The 24,435-nt window shown below is 37.6% G+C and overlaps 2 protein-coding genes across 3 annotated transcripts; both read right to left on the bottom strand.

Moving 5' to 3' along the window:
* Positions 1-3,578: 3,578 nt before the first annotated feature.
* LOC100889106 lies at positions 3,579-10,812 on the bottom strand. Its single transcript, XM_030974781.1, has 8 exons — positions 10,581-10,812; positions 9,955-10,086; positions 7,908-8,129; positions 6,540-6,653; positions 5,865-5,945; positions 5,045-5,152; positions 4,562-4,655; positions 3,579-4,078 (listed from the first exon to the last, which is right to left on the bottom strand). The coding sequence occupies exons 1-8, from the start codon at positions 10,798-10,800 to the stop codon at positions 3,694-3,696; spliced, it is 1,356 nt and encodes a 451-aa protein (XP_030830641.1). The 5' UTR covers positions 10,801-10,812; the 3' UTR covers positions 3,579-3,693.
* Positions 10,813-13,911: 3,099 nt separating this feature from the next.
* Positions 13,912-22,247, bottom strand: LOC100889028 (probable DNA primase large subunit). Of its 2 annotated transcripts, XM_030974677.1 has the most exons (6): positions 21,991-22,247; positions 20,413-20,701; positions 19,314-19,933; positions 18,730-18,848; positions 16,991-17,218; positions 13,912-15,690 (listed from the first exon to the last, which is right to left on the bottom strand). In XM_030974677.1, exons 2-6 carry the CDS (start codon positions 20,622-20,624, stop codon positions 14,584-14,586), a joined length of 2,286 nt encoding a protein of 761 aa, XP_030830537.1. In that variant the 5' UTR covers positions 20,625-20,701; positions 21,991-22,247; the 3' UTR covers positions 13,912-14,583. The 2 variants fall into 2 exon arrangements, with proteins under 2 accessions (XP_030830537.1, XP_003729212.3); XM_003729164.3 differs by lacking the exon at positions 21,991-22,247 and having other exon boundaries at positions 20,413-20,965.
* Between the last annotated feature and the right edge of the window lie 2,188 nt (positions 22,248-24,435).

The following is a 24,435-nucleotide window of genomic DNA, read 5'->3' as shown; positions in this document are numbered from 1 at the left end:
ATACAAGATACAAGATATTTTAGTTGGTCTTTGTAAACAAATTACATAGAAATTTGGTTTCCACTGACGTTACAGTAATATTCAGGAAAATACATTATTACAAGAAATAAGTACATAAGGTTCATAGAAATAGAAGACAAAAGGAACAATTACATGCAAAAGATAAAGAAGCGACAAAAATGGTCATTGGTACTTCAAATCATGAGTTTCAAAATTAAGCCTTGATCATTGGTATTTCAAATCATAATAGTTTCAGTATTCATTAATTTCCGACGCAGAAGTATAACGTTTAGCCTGTGAGTTGAATTTATGAACAGAGTCGGGTACAAATGAATATCTGAATCGTGAAAGGCGGGTTGGGGTGGGGCGAAGTAGGATACCAGAACGATTAAATGAATAATATAAATGAAGTGGATGAGTATTGTCTTTCATGATTGAACAGACCTTATCAACAATTTGCTCAGTACAATGAGACTCTCTACCCCAATTATTCGCTGTGCTATTTTACGTGGCCTTTCCAATTTCTTCTTGTCCTGTTTTGAGAGATTGCCAAATGAGCATATACTATTGAAAAGCAGGACCAGGATACTCTTTATTATTGAATTGTAGAACAGGGTCAGGATTGTTGCATCAACATGGAAACTTTTCAACTTACGCAGAAAAATCAACCTCTTGTTAGCTCTCTTATACACTGATTGTGTGTTATCCCTCCATGATAATTTGTCACTTAAGACAGTTCCAAGATATTTATAGTTTCCAACCTGTTCAATCGACTCATTGTGAATGATCACATTCTCGTGGTCTGTTCCTTTCCGACGGAAGTCGATTACCATTTCTTTGGTTTTGGTTGTGTTTAATGTTAAGTAATGATCATCACACCAGCGAATGAATTTGTCTACTTGTGATAAAGAATCATTCGCCCGATCGGACAAAAGAGCAACAATTACAGTGTCATCAGCATATTTGAGTATGCTACAACAAGAAGTTGAGCTTACTCAACTCTGGAAATTAATAAATAACCTTTAAAGGGCCCATGACATCGAAATACAATTGAATCCCTGTTGGTGTGCAGTCCTGCATACATCTCATATTTTGATGTGTAAACTTCTGAATTTGTTTCATAGATTTTTAAATATTTTAAAATTATTTTTAAATATAGCCCCCGTATTGTGACACTGGCAGGTAACTATTCTTTCTTTCTCTCTTTAGCATATTTTTTCAAAAAGGTGAGGGGGGGCTAAACCTCCCTGATCCCCGCCGTTCCCCAAACGCCCCCATGGCTACGCGCCTGCGGTCAGATGAACATATTTTGATACCTTGTCCGCCCCCGGAAACTCAGGGGTTTAAGGCATTAAATCACCGTCAGATTAGCATCCAGGGGTCCGTCTTAGGGCCTTAGGCGGGGTCCAAGGGACAGAGCCCCCGAAAGCTCAGATGTTTTAGGCGTTTAATTGCGGTCAGATAAGCATTTTTAATACCTTATTTTGTTGTGACACTGGCGGTTAACTATTTTTTCTTTCTATTTCTCTTTAATATATTTTTACAAAAAAGTGTAGGGGGGTGGGAGGGAGCTGGAGGCTCCCTATCCCCCCGTTTCGCGGGCCCTAACATGTAGGCATCTCAAGAAGCATATTTCTTGCCTGGCTGTACATTTAGGAACAAACGCATAAAAATGTATAATATACTAATAAATGAGGAAAAATCTTTTCAGCATTATGTGTAAACCACCGTTATGGAATTAGAAATAAACAACGTTTAAATTTTATTTCCCCCGAGCCCCCTCCCCGATCAGTACGCCAGTGCCCCCCCCCCCCCTGATCTACACTGATCTTTGTTGGCGGAAAAATCGCAACTGATTTCGATCCCCTACCTTTCTTCTTTCTCTTTTTTTTCCTTCCCCTTTACCAGAGCTTGGCCTATACGTTAACATTTTGCCATGAAGAGCCGTGTACTAATATATAAACAAAGGATTCATTGTCTTATGATATCAATTCAAGTAACGTTTGTAAAGGGAGGCCTAAAACAAACCAAACTGAATGGTAGTAAAAATATAAAAAAATAAATTAAGATTTATGTAGCACATTTTTTGTTATTTCACCTATAAAGACATTTTTCAATCTGAATTTTTATCGAATAATACATGTTTATTTAAACTCATACTGTTCTTTCTCTCTCTCCCTCTCTCTCTCTCTTTCTCTCTCTTTCTCTCTGTCTCTCTCTTTCTCTCTCCCTCCCCCCTCTCTCTCTCCCTCTCTCTCTCTCTCACTCTCTTCCTCTCATCTACTTTTCACTCCTTTCTCTTTCTGACTTTACCTCCCTCTTTTATCCTTTCTCATTTTCTCTCACTAAGCTTTATTTATAACAAACAATGAGATCAAGAATGTAGAGAGAAAAATGTATCAAAGTATACAAGAGATTAATTGTATTACAACCCTTGAAGAAACTTTACAAAATGTTTGTGTACGCACTATACAAGGAAAAAATGTTCACTAATTTCTTTCAAGTTTTTTTGTGTGAGAAACTTGATACCTTTTATAAAGTAAGGTATTTACTCAAATGACCATTGAAAGTAAATATCTCGACTGAACAATTTCCTTACATCAGAGAATACATTTTTTATACAACACATTGAGCTTAAAAGGCGAAGCCAAAAAGGGAACAACAATTTTGTTACAATATATGCTACGACTATATACTGTACAATGAAAAGTTACATTTCGATGTTTTAATATTTTCGCCGCCCCCTCCGCTCATTCAGACTATCCTAGACCCGCGTTTGTATAGCATTCTCTATCACATCACGGTTATGGCCAATAACCTCTTCTGAAAGTTGCAATCTTTAGATCCAGGTACCGACACATAATTTCAAATGAATTATCTCACAACAACAAAATGATACATAATTAGGAAACTCTATGTAAATGGGTACACTATATATATTAAATACAGATAACCCGGGCCTTACACGGGTGTTGTTATTATTGAATCGTTTCCAGGAATAGGCAGGTTGCTAAAACTGTAAATGCTATAAGTAATACCTGTGGTACCTATATGCACCTCTTTTGCATTATCAATTCTCTTTTTGTTTTGTCAAAATAGAACAGAGATCTGTGTTACTCCTCACCCCGTCCCCTCCCCTTCCCTCTCTCTGTCTGTCTCTCTCTCTCTCTCTCTCCCTCTCTCCCTCTTTCTCTCTCTCTCTCCCTCTCTCTCTCTCTCTCTTTCTTTCTTTCTTTCTTTCTCTCTCTCTCTCTCTCTCTCTCTCTCTCTCTCTCTCTCTCTCTCTCTCTCTTCGTTTAAGACAGAGATAAACATTAGCCTCGATTGGTTGCTTTCATTATTTACACTAAGATTCATACGAAACAAGGACGTATTAGCATTATATCTGGCACATTTATCTTTGATACAGGTAGCATGATATGAGAACATATTCAATCAAAATGCTATTTTTCCTCATAATCTGAAGATATAAAGATTGATTGATTGATTGATGAAATTGTATACAAATTATATGCAAAAGAGAAGAAATTGCATTAGCATTACATAATACATTTCTTGTTAAAAATTAGGGGAGGGGGGGGGGGAGGTCGTATTTCAACATCCCGTTAATTATCTCGTTAATTAATTAGGTACACGTTTATTCAAATTGTACAAACATTCGGCACAACCATTTAATGCACTCCATGCATTATCTTAGAATTGCTTATACAGGACGTTATCAATTAACCCGTAATCATTGTCATCGCTGGATATGTTACGTGACGTCACGAGCAGGACTTCAGCATCCATGTATGTATGCTGAAGATCTTCCGATGGACTATGTACAGGAGGAACATCCACATAAGTATATTCATCCTCTCCCCCCTCATTGGTCCCCGTATCGCCCACCGCATTCACTCCTGTATATGTATGCGACGATGTAGGGTCCGATGCGTACGTGTTTTCCTTCACACCCAGCGTCTCGTGTGCGAGGAACGGGGTCGGTGCGCTGTCCGCTGATTGGACAGAAGTTACGTTGCCCATGGCGACGGTCGGATGATCGGTAGCAGGTGGATTGCGTAGTTGCTTTCTGCCTTTTCTGTGTACAAAGAGGTATAAGGGGATGATGATGAGGTTTACTTGAGTCATATAGAGATCACTGCGTGTTGGAGTGGAAATTCAAAGCAATATTAGTGGAACAGCCTCTCGAAAAGTATACTACTGTTTCGATTGGTTTCCATTGGAGTGGATTCAACCTCAAAGAAAGTGATCTAATAAATCCCTTTAAAAAAATATATTTTCACTCATTTGCATTTTAAGATAATATTATCCAAGACAACCTCCCAACTCGGAACTCGTTATAACTATACAGAATACCCAGTATGGCTAATGCGAAGCAATGAAGTTTTAAATTTAGCTCTGAATTAATTAGAAGGGTGAGCGTTCCAGCTTAAGTACTTTGTCATTTCTCCCAGGTAAATAAAATGATGGCAATATTTTTTTTGTTTTTAATTGCATGATGAGGAAGTAGAATTTCATCCAGTAATCTATGAAAATATTTCGGAAAATGTCGACTCCTTACCTCCGTGATCTGACGACCACAACCAAAACCACACCCGTGATTAGAAGGACACACACAACACCGATGATGATGTATATGTATACTGCACGTACACCTGTATAAATGAAAAACAATATTTAAAATTCATTATCAATACGTCTTTAGATAAATTCAAGACACGGACACAAAATGATAGGCCTATGTGAAATTGAATAAGGGGTTAAAAATGGATAAAAGGTTAATGGTACTGGAACCAGAATTGGCTTATGCTGTAATGAAAATACTAAATTCATACAACTCATATACTTCTTGCGACTTTGAATACAAACAAAAAAAACCCTCTCGTTTGAGAGTCAAGAGCCTTTACTTATATTTCAAAATTATCCCACAATAAAGCACTCGATAATTTTACCTTTTAAATGTTTACACACAAAACAAAAACACAGTAAAAAACAAAAAAGCAACTACGTAAAAAACACCCCAATATCCCGAATCAACACGTACTTTTCGCGTTTGGTTCATCACTTCCATCTGTCTTCTTTTGCACAGAAGTTGATGTGGTTGATAGATGTAGTTTCGTGATAGCGGTTGTCAGCTCATCATCGGTGTGATCTATAATGAAGACGCAAATCACACTTGATAAAATTCTGCATTCAACGTTTAACTCATTCCCATATCCCGAAAATAGGCTGGCTTCAAATCCTTTTAATCCGTTGCCCCATGCCTATGGTTTAGATTGCCGGCATTTCTGTAAAAAGGTACTTAATTTAACTTCTTTTAAAAAACATCTGAAAACATACCTTTAGAATTATTCTTAATCTTGTGATTGACTATTAAAGAGGACAACGTCTTGCATCCTCTGGAAAAGGCGCCTTATAAATCCAATTATTATTTTGTATTATTGTTACATTTCTTATAAATTATTTTTGTTCAAAATCTAGCATGATTGGTAATATGTTCATCATCATCATCATCATCATCATCATAACGTCATCATCATCATGATCTTATGATAATCATCATTATCTTCATAATCATCATCACCATCATTATCATTACCACCATCTTCTTTATCATCACCTTTACCATCGTCATTATCATCTTATACATCGAATACCTAAGACAAATTTGTTGAGCTGATATTTAGTATGCATTTTCACGTTTCTCTTGATCATGTTGATATTTTAAAATGATCCCACAATGACGCACTTGATATTTTTTCCTTTTAAACGTTTACACACAAAACAAAAATACACAGTAAAAACAAAAAGACAATTTAGTAAAAAAAAAAAAGACACCCCCAATATCCCGAATCAACACGTACTTCTCGTGCTTGGTTCATGATTATCACCTGTCTTCATCTGCACAGTAGTTGATGGGCTTGTCAGCTCATCATCGGTTTGATCTATAATGAAAGACGCAAATCACACCAAATAAAATTCAGGATTCAACGTTTAACTCATTCCCAAATCCCGAAACTAGGCTGGCTTCAAATCCTTTTAATCCGTTGCCCAACGCCAATGGAATAGACTCCCTGTATTTCTGTGAATAAGTACTTCATTTCATTTCTTTTAAAAAAAGTTCTGAGAACTTACCTTCACAATTATTTTAATTTTTTTGATTGACTCAGGAAACAGCGTCTTGGATCCTCTGGAAAAGGCGCCTTATAAATCCAATTATTATTGTTACATTTCTTATAGACACGGAAGTCTGACAAAACATTTGTGTTCAAATCTGGCATGAATGTTAATATGTTCATCATCATCGTCGACATCATCATCATCATCATCTTTATATTATATACATCGAATCCCTAGGGAAAATTTGTTGAGCAGAGATTTAGTATGCATTTTCACATTTCTCTTGATCATGTTGATGCGAAAGTTGTATTGAAGGAGAGATTTGTTCAATGTGAGAAAACATTTGATTAATGGGAGGGAATGGTCCTTTTACGTCATTAAGTAAGAATGAAGAGGTAGAGTATGAGTATTGAACTTACTAGTGCATCTGACTCCCAAGAGCCCCATACAGCAGTCATCTTGTGCATCTGATACACATAAATCCTGTGTAGTTACATTAGTAATGAATTCACATTGATTGAGACGCGTTGCATCTGTATAGAGAATAATATGTTGAATCGTATCATTTGATTTGATTACTTTGATTTATTTTCTTCTGCATTCCCTATAAATGTTTAAAAAATTCAGGAAGAGAACAAACACAAAATACTGAATGAATCATTAATTAGCAAATATATACAATTACCATAGCTAGAAAAAGAAAAGATAAATTGTGAAAGTATCATATTTCATCAGACTTTATACAATTATACACGGAAGAAAGATTACCATTCAAAGGAAAATTTGACAGCCCCCAACAAATCTTATGAAGTAGATGAACAAATTTATTATTAAGCAGAATGGACAAAAAACTGAAAGAATGTGTAAAATATAAGAATAATGAAGGTGATGTTGATGATGATGATGAAATTAATTATGATTGTAATTTTAAAAAATATAATAGGGATGAAAAACTATTATGGCAAAGACTGAAAAGTCGACAAAGTTGGCTTTAAATGAGTAAAGGGAGCAACATGATTAAGTGTATTCTGGGATAGAATTCAATATATCTGGACCATGGTGTCTTATTGGTCTCTGTACAATAAACTGTTTCGGATTTGGATTATAATATATTGTTTATATCTAATTAACGGTTTTAATTTATGTTATATTATTCTAAGTCACTTTACCATGAAAAGGGGGAGAGTTTTTAATTGTAAATCATAATCATAACAATTAAAGAAAATATTATTGAGCCAGATTCGTGGTTCCTGGTTAACTATAGTTTCCTGTAACACTTCTCCCTATTTTTCAATCGTGATCATTTCAATATTTTAGACGCTGATAATGATTCCGTCTGAAACGAGCACAATCATACGGCGTAACAACCAGTGACGTAGCTATATAGGGGTCACGGGGCACGTGCCTCCTCACCAATCGCATGACGAAAACAAGGGGTGAAAAAAAGGCAGAGGAGAGGAGGAACGGGAACTTTTAAAAAGAAAAGAAGATGACACCCACCCCCCCCCCCCCCGCCGCTTCTTCAGAGGCATTGGTAATTCGAAGTTCATCCACCTCTTGCGACCCTTGCCCCTCACTCCACGTGATGTCCTGTACCCCTCAATATTGTTTGACCCACGAAAGTAATTGTGTGCTGTTGTTGTAATCAGCAAATAAAAACGTACAGATGGGAAAGACAAATATAAAAGAGCTGAGAATGAGATTTGCGAGCAAACTAAAATAGAGGTGAATAGATCAAAATATTGCTCCACTTTCATAACATGAATGCTTTAAATCATTATACATACCCTGATTACACTTCACGTATGAATGCAATATAGGTAGCGAACCGACGTCCACAGAGGTATCAGTAGAAGTACTTTCACCCCCATAGTAGCCCAGGTCTGCACAAGCAGCCGATGCCTCCCACAAGAGCCATAGACCGTTGTGACATATATAACCAACGTCCCTTTTTTTCTCTTTAACGATGACCAAGCCTTCCAAAGGATTATTCCCATCCAAATGAATGCCTTCACAGACAAAAACAAACACACAAGCAAAGAAATAAACATGAACAAAAAAAAACAGACAAGCAAACAAATAGAGATTTAAAAAAATAAGCAAACAAAAAAAGATAAAAACTAGATGGAATTTTGACTGCGCGCAGTCGAAAATGATGCCTCCGCTATAGAGCAATTTAAACAAGTTTAGAGTTTAAATCTCCAGTGGTTCTTGAGATATCATGATAACAATCTCAATGTATGGAATTTCATAAGTTGACCTCTGTGACCCTTGACCTTTGACCTACGTGCTCCAAAATCTAATCAGATTGTCTTCCTATGGTGATACACACTATCATTAAGTTTGAAGTTTAAATCTCCAGTGGTTCTTGAGATATTATGATATGGTGATACATACTATCATTAAGTTTGAAGTGAAAATTTTCCAGTGGTTCTTGAGATATCGCGATAACGATCTCAATGTATGGAATTTCATAAGTTGACCTCTGTGACCCTTGACCTTTGACCTACGTGCTCCAAAATCTAATCAGATTGTCTTCCTATGGTGATACACACTATCATTAAGTTTGAAGTTTAAATCTCCAGTGGTTCTTGAGATATTATGATAACAATCTCAATGTATGGAATTTCATAAGTTGACCTCTGTGACCCTTGACCTTTGACCTACGTGCTCCAAAAATGTAATCAGATCGTCTTCCTATGGTGATACATACTATCCTTAAGTTTGAAGTTTTTACATCTCCAGTGGTTCTTGAGATATCATGATAACAATCTCAATGTATGGAATTTCATAAGTTGACCTCTGTGACCCTTGACCTTTGACATACGTGCTCCAAAATCTAATCAGATCGTCTTCCTATGGTGATACATACTATCCTTAAGTTTGAAGTTTAAATCTCAAATGGTTCTTGAGATATCGCGCTAACAAACTCAATACAAGGAATTTCATAAGTTGACCTCTGTGACCTGTGACCTTTGACCTACGTACTCCAAAATCTAATCAGATCGTCTTCCTATGGTGATAAATACTATTCCCGAGTCTTAAGTTTAAATCTTAAATGGTTTTTGAGATATTGTGATAACGGTCAAACGGGACGGACGTACGGACGTACGGACGTACGGACGGACAACCCGAAAACATGATGCCTCCGGCACCACCTTCGGTGGCGGAGGCATAAAAACAGACAATATGGTGCATAATAATAGGTTAGCTGTACGCGTGTTAACATGGAATACATCCAACATTATTTGTTATGATACGGATGCGAGTGTGTGGTGTGCCCGAGAGTCAATGTAGCATATCTACAGTGGCGGACATAAAAATACCAAAGGGGGGGGGGGGGGGGGGGGGGGGTGGGGGGGGGTGTGGGGGGGGGGGGGCCCCCCCCCCCCCCCCCCCCCCCCCCCCCCCCCCCCCCCCCCCCCCCCCCCCCCCCCCCCCCCCCCCCCCCCCCCCCCCCCCCCCCTGCGTACGCGCCTGGTTCCACCTATGAGTTTGGTACCTTCACCAATCCTGCGCAGGGTACGTATTTGGTCCTCTTGACAACATAAACCGTCGCCATCACTAAATACAGAGCCAAGTTTGACTCTGATGTATTCAGCTGTATATTATACGTGCTCTTATATCACCTGTGATTACTTGTTATTACTGAAATGTTTAATTCTTTATTTCTTCAATAAAAGGAATAGGCCTATGCATGTTTGTTGGCTAGAACATCACCAAGTATTGAATCAATTTTACCAAATTTTTGGTGTAATTTACCCGAATGTGTTTAGAGTGTAGGATTGTATTTTTGTACTAAATCCTTCGACATAACATTATATATATACTCACTAGTGCAAATTTGAAGAAAGTCGGTGCAGCAATCACCAAATCCCACGCAAACGGAATTACACTGGCAATTTGTTCGATCGCCATCAAACAATGCACCGCATCTTCCTTCACAAGAATCCCATTCATTTGCTCCTGCACAATATGAAACATCACAATGAAAGTGTAAGAAAATAATATGTATAGATGTTTATTCTTAAACTTTTGCATTCATTTATTGAAATCGTACAGTATTGCATGTTTGTTCTATTTTTCTTGTTTTTTTAAGTTTTCAAACAAATTCACCAGAATTTTAGACAATATATAATCGTTTAATTTCTTTACAATCCTTAATATCCTTGATAATAAGATGCACACGATTCGGCTTTTACTCCAGACTTATTTCATGTGTGTGTACATTTTAGATAAGTCTAATGGGTTTCATAGGGGAGGGTATAGTGCCCCCCCCCCCCACAAAAAGCCACTGTTTTTATTAATACCCTATTAATACAAATAAAAAAGGGGTGATAGACGATGAGAGTAAAGTTACAAAGAAGTCAGTGACTGTATATCATCTGATAAATGAAGACGACATAAATACCTCTTTCATACAAAAAAAAAAACGGGTTGAGATTAATCGTATACATTACCTGCCGTGCAGAAGAAACACAGGGTGAGCTGTAGGCCTACTGTAAGGAATATAACCTTCATGTTGGTACCTGCAATGGTTGGTGGCTGGTTGCCGAATAATTCCAAACAAAATACGTTTAGCACCTTATTAAAACTGAACACAACGCAATCGTTATTCCTTTCACTTTCACTTTGTTTGGTATTTTTGTGCATTTTATTCTTCTTTCGAGAACATACCATGATTATACGGCATTTCCCTTTTATACCACTTTCCTCATACCTCTCTCTCTCTCTCTCTCTCTCACTCTTAAACTCTCTTCCTCATTGCCTCTCCCATACTCACTCTCACCCTCTCTCTCTCTCTCTCTCTCTCTCTCTCTCTCTCTCTCCACGTAGGACCTACATAAAGAAGCATGTCCGTAATATTGCCATAAGGGCGGATATTTCGCCTTCCTGAAAGTATCCGTGTCCCTGATGAAACAGACTCCTTAATATCATGCGTTTGTTTTTTAGAGGGGAAATCAGCTGCAATCCCAGTTTTTTTTGTTTTTTTCTTTAGATACAGACACTGCTAAGGATCAGATAAATATTTAGGTGCTACTTGTACCATTGAACAACCGCCTCAATATACTGTGCATTTCCTGTTATTTTATGTATTTTCTTTATATATGTACTTCAGAGAAATGGTAGTTTTTAGCTCAGTCATCATACTGAGATTTTGCTTTTGCTTTACGTCCTGATATATTTTCGTTTAGGTCAATATTAAAATTAAACAATATGGAAAAGTGACAAGAATGCATTTAAAGATACTATGTCCCATTTGCAGGGCAAAAAAATGAAAAGGTTAAATTCCAACGGCATTTGACAGATAATACTAATTTAGAACTTCCCTGAAAAAAGGTGGACTTGAAAATGGCTTTAAGCGGGAAAATACCGACTATTAGTTGTCGAATTTTCAGACCATTGTACCGAATGGTCGTACGTTTTATGCTGCGCAAAGATTCAATCAGTTTAATTTTGGCCACCAAGTCTAGCAAGTAAACGGGTTTCCTTGCATAATTTGAATATTAGGACACTGCTAACATTTAAATTTAACAGATAGAACACACATGACATATTCATAATTCCAGCAAAGTTCTACAGAATTTGATGTTGGCTGCAAAAGGGACATAGTATCTTTAAATGGGCTCTCATATCGAACATGCCACGCTCCCATTTGCTCTATACCGCTATGAAGTATAAATCAACCTGGAAGAGTGACCTATGCATTGCCCAGAACCTGTAGCGAAATGTCGCCCTCAATAAACTCCACAATATTACAGGAGATATCTTGACCTTGCCGTTTGCTTGTTCTCCAAATGTAACTTTTACTATCAACACCTTGCCCCACCCACTTATTCTCTCTCTCTCTCTCTCTCTCTCTCTCTCTCTCTCTCTCTCTCTCTCATTCTCTTTCTATCTCTCCCCTCTTTCTCTAGTTCCAGCACAGATCTTTCAAAAATATTCTCAGCTCTTGATCATTACGTCCTGCAAAATGTTTGTGAACTGTTTGCAAATTGCCTTTAAAGGTACTATGTCACATTTGCAGCCAACATCAAATTCTGTAGAGCTGTGCAGGTATTATTCAAATTATGCAAGGAAACCTGTTTACTTTCTAGACTTTACTGTCAGACACTATTGAGTGACCGACTGACTTCTTCTTTTTCTTTGGTAAACATGTAAAATGAGCTGTACAGGTACATGAGCATTTGTCTACATCAATAACCCACTTCTTGTAAAGGCCAAAATTAAACTGATTGAATCTTTGCGCAGCACAAAACATACACCATCTGGTACAAGGGTCTGAAAATGAAACTATTACTAAAATGATTGCAATCACTTTAGACGATTCAACAACTAATGCTTGTTATTTTCGCACTAAAAGACATGTTCAAGCCCTTTCGTTTGAGGGAAGTTCTGAACTAGTATTATCTTTATAATGCCGTTGGAATTTAACCTTTTCATTTTCTTGGCCTGCAAATGGGACATAATACCTTTAATATACCTCTTTTCTGCACATTTCAAAGCTGGGACGTATTCATTAAACCTGACGGGTTTGATGTAATAGAATGTGTGTAAAATGTCACTAGAAATCATTTTAAGTACAGTTATCTTCATCAGTTTTTGTTTTATTCAGTACATTGCCAACAATAATTCATAATATTGTGATAATAATGTTCAAAATTCTTATATACATATATAACAATATAGGAGAAAATAACTGTTGATAGTCAAATATTAATACTGCCCTTGTGTCAGCTTCAGGCACTTAGCAAGAATTCTTGTTTAAAAAGAGCTCATTTGTCATTACTTGATTGTCAATATACCAGTAATTCATATGCTGTGTATGCCTTTAATAAGTATTGGGGGTTATATGCAAATGATTAGCACTAGAGACACCATTTAAAGAAAATCGAGTGCAAGCTGTCTTCTAAAGAACTAGATGAAACTTTGACTGCGCACAATCGAAAATGATGCCTCCGACATAAAGCGATTTCACAAACCAAAACAGAACCAATCTTTCAAAATCAAGTTTAATTGTAATCCATTTATAACAGGTTCTCAGAATATTGTGATTACAAGCTCTTTTTCATATATACGTGTATGACCATTTATCTTTGACTTCATGACCCTAAAATCTTATTAGTTCATTGGCTTTGCAAGATACATACATGTCTTGAGTTTGATGGTAATCCGTCCATCACAAGCTATTTTTGCATACATAATGAGCCCTGTGACCTTTGACCTTGTGACCCCAAAATCTAATCAATTCATGAGCTCTGCAAGATACATACACGACCCAAGTATGGCATAAATCCATCAATCGGTTCTTGAGATAACGTGATCACAAGCTATTTTTGCATACATAATGAGCACTGTGACCCTCGACCTTTGACCTCGTGACCCCAAAATCTAATCAATTTATTGGCTCTGCAAGATACATACACGATTTAAGTTTGACAGGAATCCATCAATCAGTTCTTGAGATAACGCGATCACGAGTACAGGATGTACGGGCGTACAGACATACGGACGGACGGACGGACAGACGGACAACCCGAAAACATAATGCCTCGGGATACTTCATAACGGAGGCATAAAAAGGGAAAAATATTTACTGGGGTCTCGTCTGCAAAACACAGTCACTGGTGACCGAACAAAAGATTTATAACCATTACTGTTTTACCAGAAAACCAAAATATAATTGGCAAAGTTGAATGCAAAACTCTTATCTAAATGATCTGTATTCAGTAAGTTGCTCTACAATTGAACACGAAAGCATAGAAATAAGACATTTGAGGTAGTTATGTATTTCATGTAGAATTGTGAATACATTTGCATTAAATCAATAATTGCATACATTTAATATGAACTACATCATGCACATTGCAGCTACAAATTGCACAGTATCAAAAAAGCCCTATGAAAACAATCTATCTATCTATCAAAGTATCTTCTCCGGTTCGGAGGTTGATTGCAACATCTCTCCATTTCACTCTATCTTCTGCCATTCTGGTGCACTCTTGCAGTTTTAGTCCACTCCAGTTCTTGACATTCTCTTCCCAGTTGATTGAAGAAAACAATAAGTTGTTATATACTCCATATACAACATTGATCTAAGATAGGTCAAAATGACCAAAATTAATTATTAGGTTTCTTCAATTAACTTCATTAAACTACAAAGATAAAAGCATAGGTTTGAGTTTATCTGTCCTACTAGACATCTGTCTTCTCTTTTGGAATTCTTTACACTTTTGCCTCACCTGGTATTTTGATGAACAAATCTTAATTGTTGGTTGGCCTTCTTACAGGTGGCTAAGATGTGGAAAGACTACTTGAAGCCATCTGAGATCAGGACACCAAAATATCTTATACTAGTAATACTAGTTTTCCAAACTTTGCTAAAATTTGTTGACAAACTGCTGGGTGTTACTGGTATTTAAGCTTTGAAGATCTGAAGTAAAACAAGTGCTCTTCAGGCATTTACCCAAGTTTGTCTTGATTCAAACCATTCAACATTCTTCTGAAACTATAGTAAAAATTGGAAGGTCTAAGAATACTTAGTTCTTCCACTTTAAGCCTTAAACCACTCAAATCTTCTTCAAGTTTTATCTTACTACTCGAGACCTCTTCTCTAGACTTTATGTCTGATGGACTCTCTACCACATCTCTCCCAAATGAGGGCAATATTACTGATTTAAATTCATGCATTATGTACTTCTCTTTCACATCAGCTTCGTGGTTAGTTCTTGCACTTTCCACGATGACATTAGATTCAATCAAAGCTGATGTCATTTTTGGTACTTTTCGGCCATCTTCAGAAGTCACTGCACTTTCTCGTTTTAAAGCATTCTCCTTAATCTTACTTTTAGACATAGTACCATCTGGCATTGATAATGGTCTGAGGCAACTACATTTGGCTCCCTTGCACATGTCATTAGCAGTTGATGATTTGCATTGTAACAAGGGAATATCTCCACAGTCATATTTACAAGGAAAATCTGTCCTGCTTTCTACAGTGGCTATTTCTTCATTGGCGATATGGCAAGAGGTTTTTGAGCTATCGCATACAGATGCAGGATCTACATTTAACGATGGCTGGCAACTGTTTGAACGTTTATGAAGTGAACTTTCCAGGCACTCGCTTCCATATCCAGTATGTTGCAAATCATTAGTCTTCATTTCCCCACTGTTGTCATCACTCTTCTTTATCAATGAATCATTTGACTCAAGTACCAAAGCAATGTGTTGTTTTCTTACACTCATATTCGCAGGCCTCTCCTGCTTCACAAGTCCATCTTTAGAGATACCTCCTGTTACCTCTAACTCCAAACTACCGTCATTATGATAACTTGAATTCTTTCCTGGCTGATGCATTGCTCTCCTATCACATTGCCTACTGATCTGTGACTGCTTAGCATGCAGGTATCTCTTGCAAGCTACGTTGTATTTCCCCCTCTGTCTCTCGAAAGCAATTGCTTCTCTCTCTGGCCCTACTATCTCCTCTATGTCCATCAGCCCTTGAAAGCTTGCATCATCAAAATGCTTGAAAGGGCATCCTCCTTCCTCACCGTATCCAAGCTGCATCATCTAAAGGCAAAGAGATTAGAAGTTAGAGGGAAATCCAACCTTGATGGCAACTTGCTTTCAATGAAAGCAGAAAAATCTAGAGAACTGATTGATGAATGTTTGAACAAAATTGGATGAACACACACGATAACAAATATGTCTTCTGGCAGTTATGAACACTAGACTAGACATGTAGGGAAATTGACAATGTTATTTTTTAATGCAAATGTAGGATAACCTCCCCACAGGCTTCTACAATAACAAGGGAGACGCTCTCGGCGTTCTCGCCTGCATTACCAATTTGATATTTAGGTTGGGACATTATTTATAGGCAGGGTGGCCCATTAGTAGATCCTTGAAATGAGATCCTTGACTAAGAATCATGAGAAGAATTATTTACTACAATTTGTACCAAGATTAATAACTTTAATGGAATATGAACAAATAACAAAAATTGATTTATTAATTCTCATATTTAGTTGTAAAAACATAATCCTGACCTAAAATAACCTCTGACCTTGACTATGTGACCTGGAATTTGTGTCATATGATTTATGATACTTGATAACCCTTGTGTCCAAGTTTCATGAAATTTTAACTAAAAATACAAATAACAGAAATGAAATAAAAATTCAAAATCTTGATGTTGATGCCACAACAAAGTCTAAGTTTGCAGACCTGAAATGACATTTGACCTTGACTTTGTCAACTAAAAGACTAATCACATGATTGATGATACTTGATAACCCCTGTTCATGTTCAAGTTTCAAGGAATAGAAATGTATATTTTCAAAATTATGATAACAATTCAATATCTTAACTTTTGGTTAAGTTTTTGTTGAAGTGCCACAACATAGTCTAAGTTTGTTGACCTAAATGACCTTGACTTCGTGACCTGAAAGACTGATCACATAATTGGAGATACTTGATAACCCTTTAGTCTAAGTTTCATTGAATAAGACCTTATACTTTCAAAATTATACACCACCAGAAAAGCGGCGCCTATTTCTCGCTTTTTGCTACGCAGGCGAGACAAAAATGACTAAAATAGGTTTCCAAATTCTACTGCTGAGTGGACATACTACAACATGCTATCCAATATATATCCGTAGTACAGCCTCAAGGAAAAAGGTACAAATGGTAAAAATGGAAATCAATTTTAGGCTTACAAAAAAAGAAAAGTTGTTCCTAAAAAACCCTCATGTTCACGACCCATTTGTAAGACTGAGATTCACCTACATTACCATGCAGTGATCTCAGCTCCCAACTTTCATAACTTAATTTACCTAAACATCATGTGTATATTACGACATGAACCTACCTGAATTGATTTGCAGCTGTGAGCCCTATAGTTGGTCCTGGAGCCCTCTAACCCATACAGATGTCTGATGTTGTATGTATACCTTCTCTCATCTTTAGCCCATGAGTGCTGGCATCCTCCAACTCGGTTGTCATGGCAACGAGATGGTTTGGAGTACTCACTCCTCCAGAAGTGAATGGCATCATCAATGGGTAGACCGATGTTCTTTAAGAAGAGTGTATACTGGATCTAAACAATGCAAAGAATGATTGAAACAAAAACATTAATCAACACTGCTTGAAAACCCATTCTTCTATGCGTAAGACTATGTAAGAATTAAACATGTCAGTATTAAAGGTAATACAAAGTTTTGGTATGGGGTCAAGAATTTGGTTCAAATGAACGTATTAATATGCGATTATGCGATCCTACAATATTCAGTGATTGTTGTCGCCGGTTGAAATCGAGTCTAAAGTTATGATATTGTGAATAATAAACTCTTTATGTTGTATAGTTCCCTCTCAAGGTCAAGATATTCATCAAGCTATGTTTTTTGACTAAAATTGACCAATTAGCTATTCTCGTTTGGAAATATATATCACAACTACACATTCTGAGATTTTCATGGTCACAGCTACCATTGTAGGGCATAGTTGCTATTTGAAATTTATTGTTATATTCAATTTTTGTCGAAAGCAGAAGTGTTTTAAGGGCTAAATTTTCTTGTGCTTATAATACATCCACATATATCAAAATTGTAAAGAATCACTTTCCACCCAATTTTCAAAATTTCCCAAAACTTTGTATTACCTTTAAAGGGATCCGGTAACTTTGTCTCAGATTCTGAAATAAAATTCTGGATTTAGCTCATGATGCAATGATAATTATAAACCTTTAGGTCAGTCAGGAACCCCATGACATTTACAAGCCGATCGCCTGTCTGATTATCAAGATATTTATGATTGAAATTACAAATTTTGAAAACCGTTCGCCTGACGGTTTTCATAACACTAAAGTCTATTGGGGAAAACGAGTATGGTAAAACCGGTCACTCAAAGATTTTTACTTTTTTGAGGCACTTCTTGATCATTTTGAAGCGCAATTTTTTTAGGGCTTCAATATTACACCATATCACAGACACTGATAACAAGTAGGGCCGTGTATCTCAGATTTAACATTGTTAAACGATCCCTTTAAGGATTTAACATACCCAAATTTTATGTATTCTAGCTTTACGACCCAACAATCAAATTCACACCAAACTAGAATATAGTCTTGTGATAATTCATCCTAAAGATGGACAATTATGCCATGGAATATAGATTTTGTGTAAACTATGAAAGTTTAGACTAAGGAACCTTGTCTTTTCTTCCTGAAACATCATTACTAAATAAATTCATGTGACTTTGTACTCACATAAAATATTTTATATCAAATCTAAAAATAAAACAGAGAATTTAAGTGTGGTTTCATGAAACACAAAAAGAGAGGATAACCTGGCCTCACCTCTCTTGAAATTCACATCAAATGTGTAACCAAAAGTGCAAATTCATAAAGGAGGTTTAATTAAAACTTGGTCTAAAGGATGGTTCAAACCTCCACCATGGCCTGAAATAAGCATTTTCAAATGTATAAACAAAATATATTGTCTGTTCATTAGATAGGAGGTCACACACAATCATGATTGTGGATGTTTAAGTCATGGATTACAATAAACCACCTTTGTGAATCAGGCAATGGACTGAAAGCACTGAACATACCCTAGAGAAGTGCCTCAGCCGATGCTTCTTCCTTAGTGTGCGATGAAGATGGCTCATACATGGTGGAAAGAAGCGATGAAGATGATCTATCTCATATTCTCTGATGACCTTCCCATCTCCTGCATTAAGAAACAAAGAGGAAGCAACGTTGAAAAGAATTTCTAAAAGTCATCACTGCAACTGATCTAAGGCAATATCACTTGATAGAAATACAATCAGAATTAGAAAGAAGTATTACTGTACAACGGTGAAGTGTCTATTTTTAGTCTAACATCTATTAAAGTCCAAAGTCTACCTATTTTCCAGGCTATTTTACAATAAAAAACTGAAATGCTTGCAGCCTGGAAATTAGGAAAATATATCAAACTGTAAATTTGATAGTTTTTAGAATTTTTAGGGCTATATTGTCTGATATGAAATTCTTGTATCCTAATACCATAGTCACATCACCTTACCAAAAATAAACTGACTCCACACCAACCCCAAGCTGACTGATTCTTTGCTACAGGTATACAGGGTCATGTTACATTTTGTTTGGTCTTTTGTCAGTCTTTTTTGTGACTGAGGTACAAAAATGTCATTACCTTGAACAGAGATGGTCTTGCTCCCAGATCCTGCTTGAGCTCTTAGGAAAGCTGCATGGACCTCTCTTGAGATACTCCTCATTCTGGAATCCTCCAAGACATGCTGAGGAACGTAACGCGCAACCCTGATACCCTCCTGAAGAATATCCTCAAACATGGCTGCAAGTACGACGTGGAGGTTTGAGAACGACACATAGGCCATGCCTCTATCTAACATGACCTGACGTGAGGACACCAAACACAAGGCATGTTGAAAGGGAACAGCAAACACGCAGCAGGAGTAGTCCATGTACAGCTTCACTGCCAGCTTCCAGGATCCTGCAGTCTCAAGGATCAGGTTCAAGACATGTAGGAGATTACTCACAGCAGTGGAGTATGCCTCACGAGACCTTGAGATGGAGGACAGGACGACTGGCCTTGGACGAGATCCTTGGGAAGTGGAGGCAGAGTTCAGTTCTTGGAGTTTTTGATGTCTTTGAAGTCTACATAGGAAGCGATGGGTGGCTTTTAAGAACTTGACAAGTTCTTCAGAGTTCATACAGGAAAACCTGTGACAGAAGAGTTCCGTCTCAGCCTTCAACATGTAAGAGGAGAGCTCTGCATCAGAACTGTACACGAGGCTATCAGGAACAAAACACACAATTACATAATTATGAATTCAAGTGAGGCTTTTGTATTTGGTGTTTGGTATCTGACATGTTGATCATACATGATCATGCATTACATTCCAGTTCAAAGATATAACTCATTTCATTTGAATTATATTTGATTTTGGAATGCTTCCTGAAATATTAATACAATTGTAAAACAAACTGGCACCTGAAATAAATAAGACCTTTGTAACAACAAGATTCATTAGTTCTATGACCAGAGGTGTTCCGTTGGTTGGGTCTACCATCTTATCGGGTCAATGAAATGTGACTTAACAAGGTCATTGATTGAGGAAGGTGTGTGATCGGGTCTAATCATTTATTTTATTCTTCTTCTTGGTATGATAGTATCAAGTACTTGTAATCGTTTCTTCATGCAACAATGACATAAAAAGTAGCCTTCATTTTTACAACATCTAGTCCATAAGCCTAAGGATGTTTTAACTTACCGTAATAGAAAGTGTGAAATCCTGTCTTTCCTAGACCCTTCTATGAGACAATCAGAGTGTACAGCAGTCGTACCCTTCTCCAAGAGTACCTGAAAGTCAGTTGCTTCAGCACATTTTAACACCTCAATAAGGAAGTTCATCCGTCTCAAGGCGTAAACCCTCAGCTTCTCAAGGGCTCCAAACCCCTCTGGTGGCTTGATATAAAAGGCCATCTTTGTCAAGGCAAGCACAAAGATCTATCATCTCTCCTTGAGTTTGAGGTCGGTCATCATCTCTATGATCTGTCCCTCTGTTGAATCAATGTATAATATATCTTAGATTGAAGGTGAGAATGTTGAAAATATCAAGGAGAAATCTAGATCAAAGGCAAATTGAAGGAAGACGACGTCATCCATTGATAGTAACAGTTTAAAATACACTGAGCTGCAAGAATTTCAACACAGAGTTCAAAATCCAAAAAAAGACCCATAAACGCATCATACAGTAAATCTGGTGTAAGTCGAACCGATGATCATTAGCCTAGGCCTAATTTTCGAGAATTAATGCATTGGATATGAGCTAGACCGAATTTTCCGTCTCTTTCGTTCGTTAGCCTCTTATTGGGGTAGGGTCGGCTCTCTCTTTAGAGACGGAAGCCGTTTATACACATGTCCTTGCTAACGCCACGGCCAGTTCTGGTCGTAGCGTTTTGCCCCCAAAATCCCCCAAAATGTCATTTTACCTCGAGCATGTTATATTGTAAATTAGGCCTAGGCTATAATAAATCAGTTCCACTTACCAACTTGACTGAAATAATCAGTTTAATAGTCCCTTTTTAGGAAATTATGGGTCAAAATCGAAATCCATTTTGAAAATCTTTTTCAACATGGATTCCGATTTTGACCCATAATTTCCTAAAAAGGGACTATTTAAACTGATTATTTCAGTCAAGTTGGTAAGTGGAACTGATTTATTATAGCCTAGGCCTAATTTACAATATAACATGCTCGAGGTAAAATGACATTTTGGGGGATTTTGGGGGCAAAACGCTACGACCAGAACTGGCCGTGGCGTTAGCAAGGACATGTGTATAAACGGCTTCCGTCTCTAAAGAGAGAGCCGACCCTACCCCAATAAGAGGCTAACGAACGAAAGAGACGGAAAATTCGGTCTAGATATGAGCCTGCTAAATTAAAATTACATTTTTAGTCCAAATTTGGTGGCTAGTTTGTGGTGGCTCGATGAAGCCAATAAAGTTTGCACAGCAGACCCTATGTCTCTAAGACTAAGTCTAAAGAGAGGAGCCGACCCTACCCAAATCAGAGGCTAACGAACGAAAGAGACAGAAAAATTCGGTCTAGCAGCTGCCAAGTTCAAATTTGACGCCAACCCACCAATCTAAGACTAAGTAAGTAAACGCAAGGTCGCCGCGCCGCCAGACCAGTGTGGCAGTTGCGAAGGAGCAGAGTCGCCCCGCGGCCGCGGCGGAACTGCACAGAGATGTTCCCTCGTGTTGGCCATGGCATCGTCAATTCATGGGATTTTATCATTACCAATATAATCACTACTACAGTCTCACAAAATCACAAAATACGGTACCTGCCTTGTCCTTGAAAAAGTAGCTTGTCTTTGATAACTTGGCTTGATGCAAAAGAATGAATGATGACCTTGACTTGAAGCTTGACGTGATTTTGATTTGCCAGCCCAGACTCTTGATCTTGTTTACACTTACATGTTACGATTGGCGTAAAAATGGACAGTCTCATGAATAATAAGTACCATACCAGAGCGGATGAGTGAATATTCATGAGTTGCTCTGCTGAGTCTTCCGATAGTCGACGGTCGAAAGTAGATAGGGGATCGCTCCCTGGCCTGGTTTGATCAAGGTGAAAACAAATGAAAACAAACAAACAAATCAACAAAAAATACACACACTATTTAAGAAAATGCGATAAAATTATCAATAATTCATTGAATTCCCCCCCGGTCCCCAACAGAAAAAAATCTTCTGTGTGCCTTGAGCGATAATGCATGGCCGTACAGATGATTTTGTTATGCCGGGGGGGGGGGGGGGGGGGGGGGGGGGGGGGCTTCAATGGATTATTGATAATTTATTGCATCTTTTTTATTTTTATTTTTTTATTTGTGGGAACTGCCCCCTACCCTACCCCCGCTGCTTAGTACAGTCATGGTTCAGTGGCCAAGCAATGGCCTCGTAACTGTGCATGAGAGGCCCCAGGATAAAAACCGTATGATAATATGTGCCATATTAGTTCCCTTTTGTGGGGCATTAATCCTCATTACTGTCATTTATGACTTAAGGGCGTAGGTTCCCTAGTTGATAAGCATAGTAGCATACATATTTTAGCAGTCACACAAAACAAACACTGGCAAATCAAATCTGAGAATCTATTATCCAGGCACGTAGCCAGAGTTTGAATGGGGGAGCACATACATCTAATCGAATCCCGGACAACTCGCCACAAAGACAACCCGCCCCAAGACAACCCGCCACAATACCCTGGACATCCCGCCACAATACCCTGGACAACCCGCCACAATACCCTGGACAACTCGCCACAGCCTTTTCGGACAACTCGCCACACTTTTTTCCCCTCATGATTTCTAGATCTAAAATCCCTCATCTTAGATGAAATTGTCATTTTTCATGATTTTCGTGCTTTTACAAACCCAGTTATGACAGGAAACATGGAAATTGTGAGTATTTTGAGAGCTGTTCTAAAGAATAAAGATGATTTTCCTTGCGCTTGCAACAAGAATCTATTTTGGACGAACCCAAGCCAGGCGTACTACGACTACGAGTTACGACTACGATTTTTAAGTTCATGTCTCAGGAAACTTTTTAATGGTAGGAATATGCTGCTATGTATCTTTGGCGTATCTTTACATTCTAATATTACCTGCCCCCCCCCCCCCCCCCCCATCAGTACGCCAGTGCTTCCAGTATCCTACCATAAAAAAATTCTGGGACAGAAAAATGCAGCTGTTATAGACCTCTAGATCAAAAGTATATTATTGTTACAAGGGAAATCAACTTTATTCTTTTTAATGACTGTTTATAAAAGCACGAAAATCATGAAAAATGACAATTTCATTTCAATATATATTATTGTTACAATTAGGGAAATCAACTTTATTCTTTATTCTTTGTAATGACTGTGTTTATAAAAGCACGAAAATCATGAAAAATGACAATTTCATTTCATTTTAGATCTAGAAATCATGATGGGAAAAAGTGTGGCGAGTTGTCCGAAAAGGCTGTGGCGAGTTGTCCAGGGTATTGTGGCGGGTTGTCCAGGGTATTGTGGCGGGATGTCCAGGGTATTGTGGCGGGTTGTCTTGGGGCGGGTTGTCTTTGTGGCGAGTTGTCTGGACCTCTAGGTGAAACAAATGGGTAAAAAAAAGTTCAACCGATCTTGGAAATTCCAACTGCATTTGAAAGATAATGCTAATTTAGAACTTCCCTAAAAAAGGTGGGGCTTGAAAATGTCTTCCCGTGGGAAAATAACGACTATTAGTTGTCAAATCGACTTTAGGGCTATAGAGCCCAAAAGTAATAGTCTTGATTTTCAGACAATTGTACCGAATGGTCATACGTTTTATGCTGCGCAAAGATACAATCTGTTTAATCACAAGAAGTGGGTTATTGATGTAGAAAAATGCTCATGTACCCTTTACAATTCTTTTCATGTATGTTATTACCAAAGAAGAAAAAAAAGCCAGCCGATCAGTCACTCAATAGAGTCTGACAGTAAAGTCTAGAAAGTAAACGGGTTTCCTTGCATAATATGAATATGAGGACGGCTAACGTTTAAATTTCACAGATAGGACATACATGACATATTCATAATTCCTGCAAAGTTCGACAGAATTTGAGGTTGGCTGCAAAACGGACATAGTACCTTTAAATCATGTTGCCTCTACTCATTTATTTAGGGCCAAAGTTAAAACGATGTTAATTATCACTGAGCATCAGAATATTAAGGTAAAATTTCAACTCTTCAATCTGTATCAAAAGATCAT

This window comes from Strongylocentrotus purpuratus, unplaced genomic scaffold (genome assembly GCF_000002235.5).
Source record: "Strongylocentrotus purpuratus isolate Spur 01 unplaced genomic scaffold, Spur_5.0 spur5_scaffold_7, whole genome shotgun sequence".
Taxonomy (NCBI): Eukaryota; Metazoa; Echinodermata; class Echinoidea; order Camarodonta; family Strongylocentrotidae; genus Strongylocentrotus; species Strongylocentrotus purpuratus.
The sequence above is the reverse complement of the archived record's forward strand: the minus strand, read 5'-3'. Positions and strand labels throughout refer to the sequence as shown.

Excerpts from the sequence above, each read along its gene's own strand:
- LOC100889028 (XM_030974677.1), bottom strand. The coding sequence starts at position 20,624 with ATGGCCTTTTATATCAAGCCACCAGAGGGGTTTGGAGCCCTTGAGAAG. Across the intron at positions 18,849-19,313 it reads CAAGACCATCTCTGTTCAAG|GAGATGGGAAGGTCATCAGA; the intron begins GTAATGACATTT and ends TTCTTAATGCAG. Across the intron at positions 15,691-16,990 it reads ACAGCTGCAAATCAATTCAG|ATGATGCAGCTTGGATACGG; the intron begins GTAGGTTCATGT and ends CTTTGCCTTTAG.
- LOC100889106 (XM_030974781.1), bottom strand. The coding sequence starts at position 10,800 with ATGGTATGTTCTCGAAAGAAGAATAAAATGCACAAAAATACCAAACAA. Across the intron at positions 8,130-9,954 it reads CTTTCTTCAAATTTGCACTA|GCATTCATTTGGATGGGAAT; the intron begins GTGAGTATATAT and ends TTGTCTGTGAAG. Across the intron at positions 6,654-7,907 it reads ATACGTGAAGTGTAATCAGG|ATGCAACGCGTCTCAATCAA; the intron begins GTATGTATAATG and ends TTCTCTATACAG.